At 41.6% G+C, this 16162-nt stretch overlaps 1 protein-coding gene across 2 annotated transcripts in view; it reads left to right on the top strand.

The window, feature by feature from the left end:
* bmp2k (BMP2 inducible kinase) overlaps positions 1 to 16162 on the top strand; it is a 60100-nt gene extending 43938 nt beyond the window's left edge. The window contains exons 13-16 of one of the 2 annotated variants that reach the window (XM_034091975.2): positions 4846 to 5108; positions 6265 to 6431; positions 7597 to 7707; positions 14736 to 16162. In XM_034091975.2, the coding sequence (XP_033947866.1) occupies positions 4846 to 5108; positions 6265 to 6431; positions 7597 to 7707; positions 14736 to 16156 (1962 nt within the window). In that variant the 3' untranslated portion in view covers positions 16157 to 16162. Of the gene's footprint in view, positions 1 to 4845; positions 5109 to 6261; positions 6432 to 7596; positions 7708 to 14735 lie in introns of both variants that reach the window. The other variant, XM_034091973.2, reaches the window with a different exon arrangement.

Here is a 16162-nt window from a genome sequence, read left to right as displayed (position 1 = left end):
CACACCTGTTTTACCATGTGTGTGAGTGGGGAGATTCCCCTTCGATTCTATTGGCTCTAACGGTCAGAAAGAGATGTCAATCACCAAAATCGACCAATGGGTTCCAGAGAAACGGTAAAACCCCCATTTCCACCCAAATCACCTCAGAGGTGGAGATTTTTTGGCTAAACCTCACTAAAAAGGTCAAATGTCACTTGTTTTGCATCAATCTTGATACAGGGTACTTATTATATTGTTGTACTTTGGATTCCTAAAGCTTTTAGTCTACCTTACCATCATCCAAGGGTAGTTTTCACTATAGAGTGGCGAAATCACGCCCATCTACTTCCGCCCCATGGGACCTTATTTCTGAAAAATTATGTATTGAAGTCAATGGAGAGAGAAAACTTATCTTTCGATCCCGTTTGAATTGTGCCATGAATTACACATCTTAAAAAATAATTTCCATGTCAAAAAAGTCACAGTTTGTCTTAAAACTGTTGAAATATAAGACTATGGAAAATACGCAACTAGAAAGACTACAAATCCCAGAGTCGCATACATTAACGTTACACATTACACTCGTGTTACTCACCGAAACCTTGTATAGCCGGTCCCGCATGCTGGCTCTTACAGAACCGACTAACTCCCCTTGTGTATGTACAGTTCTCAACATGGCCAGACTTGTAGGGATTTTCACCTCTTTTAATACTTTTCACTTCATTCTGAAAGAAAGAGGTGAAATGTGCTAACGTGACGGCCATCTTGGTGTTGGTGACGTGTGCAAGACCAGAGTTGTAGTTGATTGAGCGCTTCACACAAACAAATGTGTTACTTCACAGTTTTACGACACGTTTACATTTTTTGACTTGCAAAATTATCTTTTAAATTGACTAACATCATATGTGTAATTCGTGGCACAATTCAAACGGGATCAAAAGATAATCTTTCTCTCTCCATTGAATTCAATACACGATTTTTCCGAAATAATGTCCCATGGAGGTCCCCCGGAAGGGGAGGGACTTCGCCACTCTAAAAGTAAAAAATAATTTTTGGACGGACACTATAATTTAGAGTTTTTTACTATGTTCAATCTAAATTTTCTTTAAAATAAAAAACATCTATATTGATTCTGACTTTTCTACATCCAACTCACAGGTTTATCATTACTTTGAAAAAAAAGATTATTAATTTAACCCTTTTAGAAGGGAAGATATGGTCATTTGTTCTGGGAATGTCATTTTCGAGCCTGAGACCTGAAAAACAGGCTCAGGGCTAAACTGGACGTCTTCCAGATCAATTTGCTTTTGTTCAACACATTGAAGCATTGGAGGCTGCTTCTACCACAAAGTCACGACAGAATTTCAGAGCAGAAGATTCTATCCAAAACGGCAATAAATAGTTTGAGCAAATGACAGCGAAACACATGGAGACACAGCGTGAAGTAACACGGAGATGAATACTTAATTTAATGTCAGAATGGCCTAAAATTGCTCTCTGTTCCAAACACTGGCAGACAGTCCTCTTTAGTGGAATCGCTTTGCTTCTGTGCCAAGCGGCATTGGAAGCAGACGCTCAAACTTCCTACTGACTCTTTCCAAATATTCTGAAAACTAGTATTTACGCAGCTACTGAATCAAACACACAAACACAGGTCCTCCAAATGTGCTCTGCTAGGGCGGCGCAATTTTTAGTCTGTTTCCCACCGAACACGTACCATCTGTTTTTATTTCAGAGGCAATCTGGTCAGAGCGAAGCCACAAGGGGATCGAACAGAGGGTGAAATCGAGCAGTTTCCTCCATGTTGCATCGTGGCATATGAAGCAGTTTACAGGCAGGGGAAGAGAGCACCTCGAACAAAAAGCATATTCGTATTCCCAAGATACCTGCTCAATGTTAAAAAGCAGCATTTCCCCTCTGATCTTAGACCTGCTCCTTTCTGTGATGAGGAAAGCTTTGCTAAATGACTGCACATTTTTCAACACTAACTTTATTTGTGCAGTACTTAACAAGCACAGACCAATCTACATTTTTTTGAGAAAAAATGGGCTTGAGGATGGAGCAACAATAGCAAGATTTATATCTAAAATCTGAATCATTAACCATATTGAACGTTTCTGCCCTTGTTGTCCACTGTATTGCTGGGCTCCCTAAACAACACTGCTAGGTGCTCCTTGTAGTCCCAAATCCAAATTGGAATGGGATTTTTTGGCTACAGATCTTTTGAAAAACAATACATATTTGTTTAGTGCACGTTCTTTTAATGGAAAATAAAACCTCTTTAAAGGTCACCTATTATACAAAATTCATTTTTCATGTTTATTATATACAGTATCATTATGTGTCCCCAGTGTGTTAAGAGACTTGGAAAGTTTCGGAAAAAAAATATTTTCTCTCTTTTTCTCGGTCTGAAAAGAGCTAATCAGGCGACAACCGTTTTTTGAGTTGGGCAACCATTAGCCACTAACCAATCAAGGTCCCACCTTATCACCTGACTCTCCTCCTAGAGCAGGGGTTCCCAAAGTGGGGGTCACGGGACCCCGAGTGGGGGTCGCGAGATGATTACAAAATAAAAATGTAAAATAAAAAATAATTGAATAATTTTTATTTATTTTTATCCATTTTAAAAAAATTATTATTAATAATAACGTGTGCATAGAAATGTTGCAGGGGCGGACTGGCCATCTGTAGAATTTCCCCGAAGCGAGGCTCCCCCCGTTGACAATCTACTAGCGCAGTGCAGGACCACTTAACCAATAAAAAAACACTCACGGACCACCTAACTCCACAAATATCCAAAAACAAAAGCCCTGCTCACCACTCCAACAGTTTATAACAAATGACAGCCTAATAATAACAGCTTAAATTCTCTACATCGCCTTGTTCACACATTCAATCAGCAATACAAATACAACTACATATTATATAAGCATTTAGTTCAAATAAGATTTAAAATGCTCACAGGTTTAACACCTCTTATGAAATGTAGACTACATTTATTACGGAGTTTATGTCGGAGACAACAGACTCACAGATTGTTGGCTACTGACAGAGATGCAAAATACACCGCATGTAGTACGACACAAACCAGTAAAACTATGGTCGCAGGCCCAAGTTTAACTCTCTGAGGTCCAAGCCATTTTTTCACATGTTAAGGTACGGACACACCAATCCGATTATCGGCGTTGGTGGGCGTCAGGCCGACGATGAGCGTCGACACGCCCTACTCGGATTGGTGTGTCCCGCACCGTCGGGTCTTTTCAGCCGACCCGACGCCTTTTCGGGCCGAAAACCGTCGGCTAAACGCAGTCGGCAAAATAAATCACTCTGATTGGCTGTTCAGCTTAGCGAATATTTATTTATTATTTATTTAACAACTATTTTTATTGGGTTCTTTTATTTGGGGTTGAGTACATTGTCAGAATAAGTGAGAAATGGATTTAACTTCTGTTAGACAGCTATATGCAATACATTTTTGCATACATTCACAGTAAATATTTATTCAGTATGATAGCTGTCTAACAGAAGTTAAATCCATTTCTCACTTATTCTGACAATGTACTTAACCCCAAATAAAATAATTCAATAAAAAGAGTTGTTAAATAATAATGAAGTCACGTTGTAATAACAATAACTCATCTCTCTCGAGTTTTATTTTTGAGCTTTGCCAAAAGCCACTGTGTCAAGTGTCCTATTTGGGTTGCCGTCCGGAGTTGTCCAATATGGCGGACCATCTCGCACCTGCGCACTGCAGATCGGGCAGGGCTGCAGATCGGGTAGTGACAGTCTGTCTTCCGGTTATTGCCTCTTTTGAATGACGAATACACACTACCGCCGCCTGCTGGTAAGGAGAGTTATTGCCACTCACGCATGCGCAGTTCGTACGTGCTTCTTGGCCGTCGGCTGAAGTCTTTGCGGTGTGTTCCAGTGCGACACATGGCCAAGACGTAGAGGCGCGAGGTGACGCAACAGTCGGGGTCCGTCTGTGTCAGTTCTTTGTTGTCAGATTGGTGTGTCCGGGCCTTTAGGCTCGTCTGTTTTTTTTGTGTAAAAATGCTATTAAAACATGAACCTTGCTGACCATTGGGCTGGCCTGTATGGTCTGCCTACAAAACAAAAATAGAAAAACGTTTATGCAGCCCCAACAACAGCCACTGATCATCAACAGACTTCATGCAATGCTTCATTGGATGCATATATTATAATCTCTATCTCACTCCTAACACATTTAATCTACTTTCTGCATCGATAAATGTTCATAAAATACATCCATTGTTTGTTTTATATGCTTCTTGAAATCTTAAAAAACACGTCATTTTTCTAGAACAGATTACAAATCGCCTGAAAATGGTACAAACAAGTGGCAACATGTGTGTCGAAGGTGTTGCGCTGGGCTATATCATGCAATCGAAAGTGAAACTTAAGCTCACTCCATTGCGGAGATATTCCCACGAGACCGCGGAAAACAAAAATAAAATAATGTATTCAGCCCCCCCTCCGTTGACAGGGGTCGTCAGTCTCTGGCACTGTTATTTTGGGGGTCGCGGGCTGAAAAGTTTGGGAACCCCGGTCCGAGAGCACCGTGGTTCTGTTTTTTGCTTTCTGGTTACTAGCAAGATTAGTTAAGTTGAAATGGTCCGTCAGTGTTTACATTTGGGATTGATTTATTTGTTCAGTTTGGTCTCCGACGTGCTGTTTGACTTTCATCCCTCCGTCCCTCCCCTCCACTGTGTCCCCAGCTTTCCAAATCCAGAACTGGTTTCTAACAACATTTCATCAACTTGTTGCCGTCATTTTGCACCATGAAAACAAAGGTCCGTCCCTCATTCCCTTCTCCCTCTTCTCCCTCTGTTGCTTCCCTAACAGCTGCACCAGTACCAACAGGCTTTTATCCAACAACAGCAGCAGCAGCAGCAGCATCATCATCATCAACATCAGCAGGAGCTTCTTCATCATCATCAGCACCAGCACCAGCAGCACCTTCATCCCGCTCCGCAGACTCTCCCCTACATGTCCTCCCCTCTTGAGTTCCAGATTCCGCTGGGATCCTATAACACGACCCCTCCCACTGCTGGAGCTGTGCAGGTGGGGGGGCCGTCACCTGTCGACTCCTCATACTCTAACCCCAGGTAAGACCCACTGAACTTCCACCAGTCTCAACCACCCTTAAACAGTGCCAGAGCCCACAGTGTGTTCCCGTTAAAGTTAACTTCCTGTCTGTCTTCTCTTTCCTTCTCTTGTTCTCGATATCTTTTCTTTACTTGGAAAAAAGCCATCATGAATCCAGAAATGGCAAATATAAAAATGACTATTCAAAAAGTATTCCACAACGTTTCTTTGATAAAACTTGTATCCCTGCGGGTTCTCACTAAGGGAAAGGGTAAGGGAGGCGGGTAGTGCGTGGCAATGCTTAGTTCTAAGAAAGGATGAAGATCATTGTCTCAGTTGTGACCCTGCATGACATTTTTACATGTTCTTCAATAAAAAAACATAAAACAAAATTCCACAGTTTTCTGATGGAGAAAACTAATATTTGACGTTAAATAGACAGGACTTCTTTTTGGGGATTGATATGACCGCACATAGTCCCTTGATCATCCTTAGCCGCAGTCTGTTAGCGAGCTCTAACAGACCTTTTGAATGTCCAAATAGACCAATCAGAATCAAGTATTCAACTAAGCCATTTAATTATCAGTCTTCATTTCTATTGGAAGCTCAGGCAAGGTACATAAATGTATGTTTAAAACATTTTCCACAACGAAGCTGCGCAAAGGTTCAATAGAAAATAAGTTACAAATATAAATCAGAATGCCGTTTATTGCAGCGTAGGTTTTCACATACTTTACAAGCGATTGGCATTGTGAGTTGGTAAAGTGATAAACATATGAAATGAAAGCAAGAAACGGGGAAAATGAGAATTGTAAATATAGAAAAAATGAAAAACTGTTAAAAAATGAAAAAGCACTAATATAAATACGTACAATATATCTGAATACTAATTTTTCAAAACACAGGCGAGGAGAAAGTCTAGAATAATAAGAGTATTTAATAATAAAGGGCAAATAAAAGTGCTATTTCAATGAAAAGTCAGTCATGATTGAACATAAGTCATAAGCCCTTAGTTTTTAAGAGTAGTATGTTGGATAAGCTTCCTCAGACGTTTTCAGTAAAGACAAGAGTTCTCTTTGAATTAGATTTTAGTTTTAGGTTTTCATCTTATAGTTTGTAAAGAAATGTGTGTCCTCCCTTAAACATGTGGTGTCTGTTGTACTGTGTCCACAGCAGGAACCCTCTCCTTGCTTCAGATGGGATCACACCCCCCTCTCAGCGCAGCAACAGAACAGCCACTAACCCCCCCGACATGTCGCGCTGGAACCCCTTTGGTGAGGACAACTTCTCCAAGCTGACCGAGGAGGAGCTGATCGACCGGGAGTTTGACAGACTGCGAGCAAGCAAGTGACCCTTTGCTTGATAGTGTTTTGTTTCTGACATCATAGCAAGAGTCTGTTATTTATTGCAGCAGTCAAAAATAAATTACAGTGTATCTTTAACCAGCGCTGAGACTGCGGCTTGGTTTATTAAAGACTCTAAGAAAACAAGTTTACCTCTACAATTTAAATCATAAGTCACTTTTGAGTGATTCATGAAGTGAAGCGACTTCACCCCAAGGTTAAACGGTATTTTATTAATAGTTTCCATGGACTAAATTGAAAATAAATCATCACCAAATGCAGTATAATTCAATATCTACCCTTGACTTTGTGTTTAATGTTTTCAAATCTTTCTGTGGTTTGAAAACATCTTGGCTTAGTGTCGCAGCTTTAGATGATTCAGTTTCAGAATACTTTATTGTCCATTACATTAACATAAAATGGAAATGTGTCTTTGGCGCTGGCAGATTAAAAAACGTCATCTTAAAGTAACTAAGTGGCTGTCATACTAAAAAGGCTAAGTGGTTTGTTCTTCCTCTGGCATGAAGTTCATTTAAAAAACCAAAACATCAGAGCATGACACTCAGTTGCATTAAAAAAATAAACAATATAAAATGTATACATTAAAGTTATGTGATGCTGTTTGTGGCAGATGTCCTAAGAAGGATCCTTGAGGTTTGGAAAGGGTGTGTGTGTGTGTGTGTGTGTGTGTGTGTGTGTGTGTGTGTGTGTGTGTGTGTGTGTGTGTGTGTGTGTGTGTGTGTGTGTGTGTGTGTGTGTGTGTGTGTGTGTGTGTGAGATAGAAAAATGAATTTCTTGTACCGTACTTGTCGGACTATAAAGCGCACCTGCATATAAGCCGCAGCAGCTACATTGTCCGTCTGTCTTGCTCTCGTTCTGTCTCTCGGTTCCACTTTTACTTTGGCGCGCTACCTGTCTCACTCTTTTCCGGCCTCCAGCTTTTCCTGCTGGAGCCCGCCGCTTAGAGGTGGCGGGCGCGGACCGGTCATAGAGCCCATAGTGTTAAAGGTGGTTAATTGTACCTGTAAAATCCATAGATTTAGGAGGTTCCCCAGTGGCCGTTAGCTGTACAAAAAAAAAGGGGAAAAAAGTCGCGGCAGTACGGTAGTTGTTTTCCCCAGCCATTGGTGATCTAATCCTCTTCCTCTGGGACCTTTCCATGCAGATGAGCCAGGGGAGAGAACATCCAGCGCTGAAAAGGAGCGAGCGCCGCCTGCCGCCTCCACCCTGCTGCCAGAGGACCTGTTCGGCTCAGTCCCGTTCGTGGCCAGCGCAGGCAAGTCTTAGAGGAGTCTCTACAGAGAGGACCCAACACTGTGGAGCCACCTCCCCCTTCTCCTGCTCTTCTGTTCCCAGCTGACCTCCTGTCAGCAGCTCCCATGCCACTCTGACCCCGCAGTGAGGCATTCAAAACCAATGATTCGATTTTGTTTCGGTTGGCAGATAACCCTTAGCATAACATATGAGGAAAAGGCGAGTGTAGGCTCTTCTGTAAATACATTAGGAACAACAGCCGATGCATGAGTGAAATGGTGAAAGCACTTTCCTTATTCACTGCAATCTGCTCTTGCCTTTAATTCTGGGCTTGGTGGCGGTCATTTCTTAATTGCCGTGCTGGAACAAACCTTTATGCAAGTCAGCTAAAAGAAGTGGCCGGATCGAGGTACTAACACATAGGGCTCTCACTAAGAAGTATATACACTCGTGGTGAGGCGCATAACATTACACATTTCATTTCAGTTCATTCAGAACTTCCAGCTCACTGTGTCCAACAGAGAACACCGCTGCATAACATCGCTGTGGCATGACGAGGCCATAGAGACGCGTCAGTGTGAAGATGAGACACATGGCTGGTACTTAAGGGCTGAGTGATGAAAACATTGCAGAATAATACAATATCTACACAATCAGTCTACACATAACTTTAAAGCTTTTAACAAGTTTCATGCAAACTATTCTTGATTTCTCATTCGAGTTTTTATGGATTTTTGATATTTTAAAATAGAACAATCCTTGACACAATCCAGTGGCTTTATCTTCTAAATAAAGTTCCTTATTTGGTATTCAGCCAGTGCTGAACGTGTTTTTACTTGCAGCTGTCTTCGGTCTTGCAGTTTGTCTCGTTGGAAGTCATTTGCTTTGATTTCCGAGGAAAATATTTTCTAAGTGGATGTTGCTCTTGGATCCAGATATTTAGTGCCAATTTTCTCTTCCGGGAATAATTATTTCAAATAACCACAACACACCATTTAACAATCTGTGTTGCAGAAAGATTGAGCTCCAAGTTGTACAATCAAGCCTGCAATGATCATACATCAAACTTAAAAAAGATCCGACTAGAGTGCGCGACACGACACAATTCAGAAAGAGAAGTAACCAATCTAAACTTAAATCTAAGCCCCCTAAACCTGGGGTCCTGTCTCCCCAGAGCCCTCACAGATAGAGTAAGGAAGCCCCAAGTTTGTGTAAGCGGGCTTCGTTCAGAGCACCATCCTCGCCCTCTGTGTGAGGACATTGAGCAGCAGCGCTCTGTGACTGGGTATCTGCTGGTGGAATCACATGTTTACAGACGGAAGACCTAGGTCCATCATTGTATTTATTTTAACACTATTTTCCACTAAAACCACTTGAAGCACTAAGTAAGTAAAGTAGGCTGAATCCAACCATCGTTTCTAAATGTATGACCCAGCCTGGCCAAGTCCTCTGTCGAGTCCAGTAATTACATGTGAAATACAATGGGGTTATTCCTCAGAACTCCTGCACTGGAGCCAGTGGGCTTTCACAGGAACCCTGTCACACCCTCCCCCTTTTTGTCTCTTTTTTTATGTAGTCTTTAAGTTGTTAAGTTGTTGCAAGACATTTTTAATTCTGTAAAAAACTAAAAACCTTCACTTGTGAATGTTGTACATCCTGTTGAATCCCAAATATACTCGAACATCACTCAGCCCTGGTACTGATAACTCCATTAAGGGAAAGGAACACTTGAACTTCCAAACTTGTGTCTATTGGCCACCTGTTTACATTTAAACACCATTATTCTCTGCGGCCATTAAAACGGCAAATATACCGCACTAACGCATGAATTGTTTGGACAAAGCCTCAAATGTCCATGTGTGGACTGAGTTCTTTACGGCGCAGGCCGTGTTAACATGCTCGGCTCGAACTTGGCTTAACTAACCAGTCAGACTGCATGAGGTCATAGCCTTGGTATAACAATGTGAATATCACAGCGCAGTATTTCTACATATATACCTTTCGGTGGCAGCAATAAGCTTTTGTGCCTCTGTACTTCCTGTTCCTTAAATGTGAATTGTTTTTTTTAATAGGCAGTTCAAAAACGCTGTTTGTAATATTTACTGATAAACCGTATCAACACTAAAACACAAAGGGAAATGAGAATAGATGTTGTTTTCCTACAGTAAACTCATCTCGTGTCCTGACACATGCAGGCTTAATGCAAATCCAGTGGCTACAGTTTAGGGCAGAATGAGACAAGATAATGATGCAATATAAACTTCTAAGCACTTGAATGTAGGTGTGGAAATATGTTATTGTCTTCACTTGTTACTTAAAGAATATACATTTGAATTCAAATTGGAAAACCAAAAAAAAGAAAATGAAACCAAACAGATTGAAGGGACGTTTGTACTGAATGTAATGTTAGAACGGTCAAATGAACTGGGAGTGATTCCTACAGGCTGGCATGAAGAGAATGCTCCTTTCAGCCTATTGGCTTCCTAGTGTGTGCCATCAGTGCGTCAGCCGTTTGTTATTGTTTCTCTGTCGTACAAACCAATCAGGACATGCCGTTAGTGTACCGACATGTGACAGAGTGGTGCAGTGATTACATATGTTTGGGAGCCTCACCCAGAAGTTAGCATCACAAGGGTCCCTCAAACAAAAAGCCATGGCAATTACTTTTGCTATATTGCTAGAAATAAGCTTTGTTGCCCACACACATTCGAATACCCGGCACGTTTGTTTCTGCAGGATAATCTCCATGTATTAACACCACTTTGGGATTCTTCAAGCGTTGTGCAATTGGCAGAAACAATACGTAATGCTATGAACAAACTACGTCACGGCATCGGTCACATTGTAAGCTCTTGTTAACCACAAACACATTCAATGAAACGTTGACCTGGAGACGAGGGAAGTTGAAGTGGTAACATGCTTTTCCTGGTGTAATGACTGGTAACTGCACACGTCTATAAGTGCCAACACAATAAATAAACAAATAAAACAGTGCCAGCGCCATGGTAATACATGTATGTAAGAACACTTCAAATACATCCAGCAGTATGGCCAACGTTTGTTTTGCTTTGCTGCTGCATTCACAAAATAGGATCGGGGTGTGGATTCAATCCGGACCGAGATTTGATCGCACTGAAACGGCAGGATTGCTACTAATAATGTCATAAGGCTGTAGAGCAGTCACTGGCAGTGTGACTGCCTATTTCAATTTAACATTTGGCTTGCAATTACATTTCTCTACGGTTTTCTTTTAAAGTGGAAGTCGCTTGCTTTCCATTTCTGAAAACAGTGCCTTTTTATGTCATCTGACTGACGATGCTGATCACGCTTTTTCATACAACGATTATTATTATTATTATTTTTTATTATCTCAGATGACATTTAGAAGAATAAATCTATAGTTTCCTAAATGTGGAAAATAAAGACCTTTTTGTCAACTTGTCAGAGTATAGGCACAAGATACAATTATGAACCTGCACATTAATTATAATAATGGGGCCCCTTTGAGAAATAAGCAGAAGCAACAACATACACACGTGATGCTTCCCTGTTCCTGATCTGAACATGATTGATGCCATGACATAGATCTGTTTATGTTTGAGCACCAACTGACCAACTTATACTCTTATACATAGTCCCTTCTGTTTTATTATGCTGAACACGACTGGCTGATGGCACATGCAGTAGTGTAATGTAACTTGTTGTGCTGATAGGAATGCTTGCTGATGATCAACGGTGAATATTTTAGAGTCCATACAATGCTAAAGGGCTGTATGTTTGTTCGTGCTCACTGCCGCTGTTATTCCACATTAGAGCAGCGAGTGAGAAACCCATCTTCATGCTCATTTTTGTATAGAAGTGGTCAAATATAGCTCATGTGTTTAGCTGAAGGTAAGTTTGGAGAACTGTTACTGTTCCCCTTCATGTTTCTACTCATATCACTGCCTGCTTTTATTGGGCCTTAGTGGTAAAACTTCAGTTTCAGTTTTTTGTTTGTTGCTTAGTTCATTTGTCATTCAGTGAGACAGCCATACTCCGAAACATCTTGTTCATGTGTATTGGTGGATGGATCTATAGTCCATAGTATAGTCGAACCATCAAAGCCACACAAAGTGAAGGGGAGGACCAGAGCCATTAACTGCACTTTAAGTTCCTGTTTTTAAAGTGTGAGGAAGTGTGAATTAATATCCCACGATTGTTGGGGTTGAACAAGCAGACATTGAATGTTGTTATATATATTGTTTACATTGATGTGCTTTTTATCCTTTCTGTTGCGGGGTTTGTTTCCCCTTTTTATTAGCATTCTTTGTCGAGCTTTACGTCCCGATAGAAGCCCCAGAGCAGGTCACTAAAGCTCTGAATCTTTCGGAGTTCATCCTCACGAGAAGTGTTGGCTTCAGTTGTAGTCCTCCTGGTTCCTCCTGCAGAAAGAATTCAACCTATAGATCAATAATTTGTCTTATCGTGTTGTTCTGTATCATACTGTGAGTGTGAATGTATTTCTTTATAGAATGTTACTGATAAATAAAAAAACATTTAAAAGCAATTTTCACTTTGGTTCCTTTTGTATGGCTCTTTAAAGTATGTGAAGGTTTAGAGTCTCTCCACCACTACACCATGTGCAAGATGTTCCCTGGGTAACGTGGCTGTCTTTGTTTAATACGTTTACAAAATGATATGTACGGTAGGGAATGTGAAGCTCAAATGATTAAACAAAGTTCCGGGTTAAGGCATGTCAAAACTAAGCAGCATACTCAGGCGGGTGTCCTGCATGCTAAAGCCCTGATGGTGACACATTCTGTGTAGTGTATTCAACTTCAGTTTTCACTGTTTGCCCTGTTGTGCTGGGTGGGATGTTCACTGTCCTGTAGTGTGGTATAGGTTTCTGTGCACATGCTAAAATCCCAAGATCCATGCCAGAGGGAGTTTCTCTGTCCCCCCGCCCCAATACCCATTTATTACGCAGAGGAATTCATTCTTCAAATATGTATTTCGAAAACAAGAACATTTCAGGTGATAACATGCTTTTATTTAATAAAATAGGCAGAGCAGCTTTTTATAATAATAATAATAATAAGATACCCGCGGTAAACATTTTGCTTCACAATAAATAAAGTATGAGTTGTTTTTCTAATGCACTGTATAGTGACATGAAGATTACATTTTTTGCCAATTGATATTTTAATACCTTTAATATAATCCTGTTTAATTTAGTTTAATCCTAAAACATAAACAGAGCGACATTCAATTTGTAAGAAACAGCTCAACCACCTTACATTTAATTATCTATTTTAATTATTAAATTATATTTATTTATTATATAGCATATCAGCTTCAATTGATTGGTCTAAAAAGTCAAATGCTCCTCTGTCCGTTCAAAACATTTAACACGCATCTTTCAAATGACTACGTGATTTCCCCTCTGTTGTCTGTTTTGCGTTCAAACACAGCAGCTTTAACCGTCAGCACGGGAGGAAGACATGTACTATATATTCAATATTTATTTTGTTGTGTTTTCTTTTTTTTTAATTGTGTTTTTTTTTTATTACGTTTTTATTTTATGATTATTCGGTAAATCCATAAAATGTAAAAAAGTAAATCACTTTTTGTACCTGACCCTCAGACCAACACACAGGTATTTAATGAGACACTTTTTCGATGATTGGACACAACAGAGAGAGAAAGCAGCAGATGTAACATTTAGGAAGCCAAGACACAGTAAGTTTAACAATTCCTGCTTCCAAATGAGATAAAACAATTGAAAATAAATCTGTTAGTAATTCAGCGTCTCGCCCTATTTCCTCCAACACTTGAAGCCAGTGATGTTATCATATTAGCAGTTAGCTTCTATTAGCAGCTCGTTTCATTTTTTGGTTGAGTCACAAAGGCTTGTAAATGTTGACCTCTGCCGCTTTATCAAATCAATCTGGGTTTAGTGTTCGATGTTCTTTCAGCCCCTGCTGTCGGACATCTCAAACACATTTGATCTTCCATCAGACGAGGACAGAATCGTGCATGTTTTCCCAACTTATTTGTATCCATTAAGAGATCAGATGCAGCGTGTAATCCTTCAGCTTTCCATCAAAAAGAACAACGACCACGCAAATCTCCTGATGAAAGATGTTTCTATTGTTGTCACTCAGAAGTGAGTTATAATCTGGGTGGAGCAGGCAGATGCAGAGCACCCCCCCTCCATGTTTTGTGCATTACTATTACTTTTCATCTTTTATTGTTGAGTTTTACAACAAAGCTGTTTGCTAATCTGTCATAACGTCCTGCCAGTTTTGGGTGGTTGAAGACACGGAGAGGTTTCCATTCTCGTGCTCCCAGCAGGGGGTCCCTTCTCTGCTTTCTAATATAGACTTTCCACTGATAAGGAACAATAAATTGGCTCTTTGTGTATAGCACAATTTATTTTCAATATAATTGGAGACTATCCACTCGCTAATTAGGCTTAGTCTCAAATGTTGTTATTCAAATCTCTTGGACATACATTTAGAAGTAAGGAGTAGTTAGTACTTGCAAAAAAAGAAGTGTTATTCATTATTAACTTTAGAGGGAAGTGACAGCTTGAATCTTTTCAACAAAAGATTTAAATTTGAAAGCGATTTTGTGCATCTTGAAAAGCCGACTGGCACATTTCTAAAGCCTGTAAGCCTCCTCTTCTTATTGCAGGGTTAGAGTAGAGGAGTCAGAGCAGCTTTTACGACATATTGAGTTGTGCAATTTCTCCTTCGCTGCTCCTTCTGCTTCAATATTGGACAAACTGTTGGGATTTATATTTGTGGACTTCCAAACCAAGTAATCAAGATTTCAGTAATGCCTCATACACAGAGGTTAAAGGAGCCATAAGGCATTCTTAGGGAAATAAGAAAGTGTCCTTCTGGCAGCAAGATTCTCCTTCTTTCACCAGTTATTTAAAACATCAGATTTAAAAATATCCGGAAGACTCTTGAGGTTAAAACTTAATCTGCACATTCAAGAGAATATTCTAAATGCTGAAAGGCTGGTCGCATGTTTAACTCTTACACGTGTGTCTGCTTTATGCAGGTGCAGATGGGACAAACTCTGAGCCGACCAATGAGGAGGTCAGCGTTCTTGCCCTCATCCCAACCCCAGAGGATCTGCAACCAGTAGCGGCTAAGGAGCACAAAGTGAGCAGAAAGAGCCACTGCGTCTCAGGTGAAGAGTCCGACAGTGACTTTGAATCCGACCCTCCTTCGCCAAAGAGCAGTGAGGAAGAGGAGCCGGAGGAGGAAGAAGGCCTGAATAGTGAACATGGTGAAGACAATGAGCCAGAGAACTTAGGGCAGAGGCCTCTGTTGATGGACTCTGAAGAAGAGGGAGAGGAGGATGAAGACATGCACAGCTCCGACTCAGACTTTGACCCCAGCAGGGTCAGGAGCCACTCAAAGAAAGCTCTGGCCAGTAAAACAGCTGTAGTGACCCCCGGGAGTTCTCCGGAGAGTCCTGCCATGACTCTGATTAGCCCTCTGGGGTCTCTGAGCGGAGTGAGAGCTGCTCCAGCTGAAGACTCTGTGGATGTGTTTGGTTCTGTCCCCTTCCTTGGAGGAACCTCGCCTGTTGGACCAACAGAGAACTCAGACATCTTTTCTAAAGCCCCTTTCAGGCAAGTTAGCGATGAGCAGCTAACAAGGGACGACTTTGATGTTTTTACCAAAGCGCCATTCAACCGGAACCTGTCTAAGTCGGGCCAGAGCGGCAGTGATGTATCCACAGGCCAGACGCTCTCCATTTCCCCTGAGCCCATTGACATTTTTGGCTTCTCTCCCTTTGAGCCAGGTGCCATCGCCCCGTTCCCCACAACCTCCAGAAGCGCAGAAGATATCTTCCATTCGTCTTTCGAGGAGTCGGCCAGCCCTCAGCTGCAGAGGCTAAAGCAACGCAGCCTCCAGAAGCTGTCATCCCGACAGAGGAAAAACAAGCAGGAAACCACAACAGGCGGCAGCATCGGCAAACGCCACCACGGTACGCCAACCGGAGGTCGCAAGAGCAACAAGTCGACCTACCGCACACCTGAGAGAGTCCGCAGACACAAGAAGGTCGGCTGCAGAGATTCGCAGAGCAGCAACGAGTTCCTCAGCACCTCCAACTCTAAAGAGAACATCAGCGTTGATATCACCATGGCCGAGGGGACAGACAAAGGAGCTTCTCTCCCAGTAGACGAGGTTCTTCTGGACCCTTTTGGAGCGAAGCCTTTCCATCCGCAGGACGGCAGTCGGCACAGCCAGTATCAAGGACTCGCTGACAGCACAAGCGACATGGGCCCAGCCAATAGCAAGTCCTGGTCTGGCTCACTTCCCGACGATCTTGAAGACAGCAGCATGGATGACTTCGGGGCGGTGCCCTTCACAGAAATGGTCGTCCACAGTGGACCTGAAGAGGAACCGCCCTCACAGCCAGGGGACCTCGACCCGTTCGGAGCTGCACCTTTTCCAACGAAGGAGTGACTTCCT

Source organism: Pseudochaenichthys georgianus, chromosome 9 (genome assembly GCF_902827115.2).
Source record: "Pseudochaenichthys georgianus chromosome 9, fPseGeo1.2, whole genome shotgun sequence".
Lineage (NCBI taxonomy): Eukaryota > Metazoa > Chordata > Actinopteri > Perciformes > Channichthyidae > Pseudochaenichthys > Pseudochaenichthys georgianus.
The sequence above is the reverse complement of the archived record's forward strand: the minus strand, read 5'-3'. Positions and strand labels throughout refer to the sequence as shown.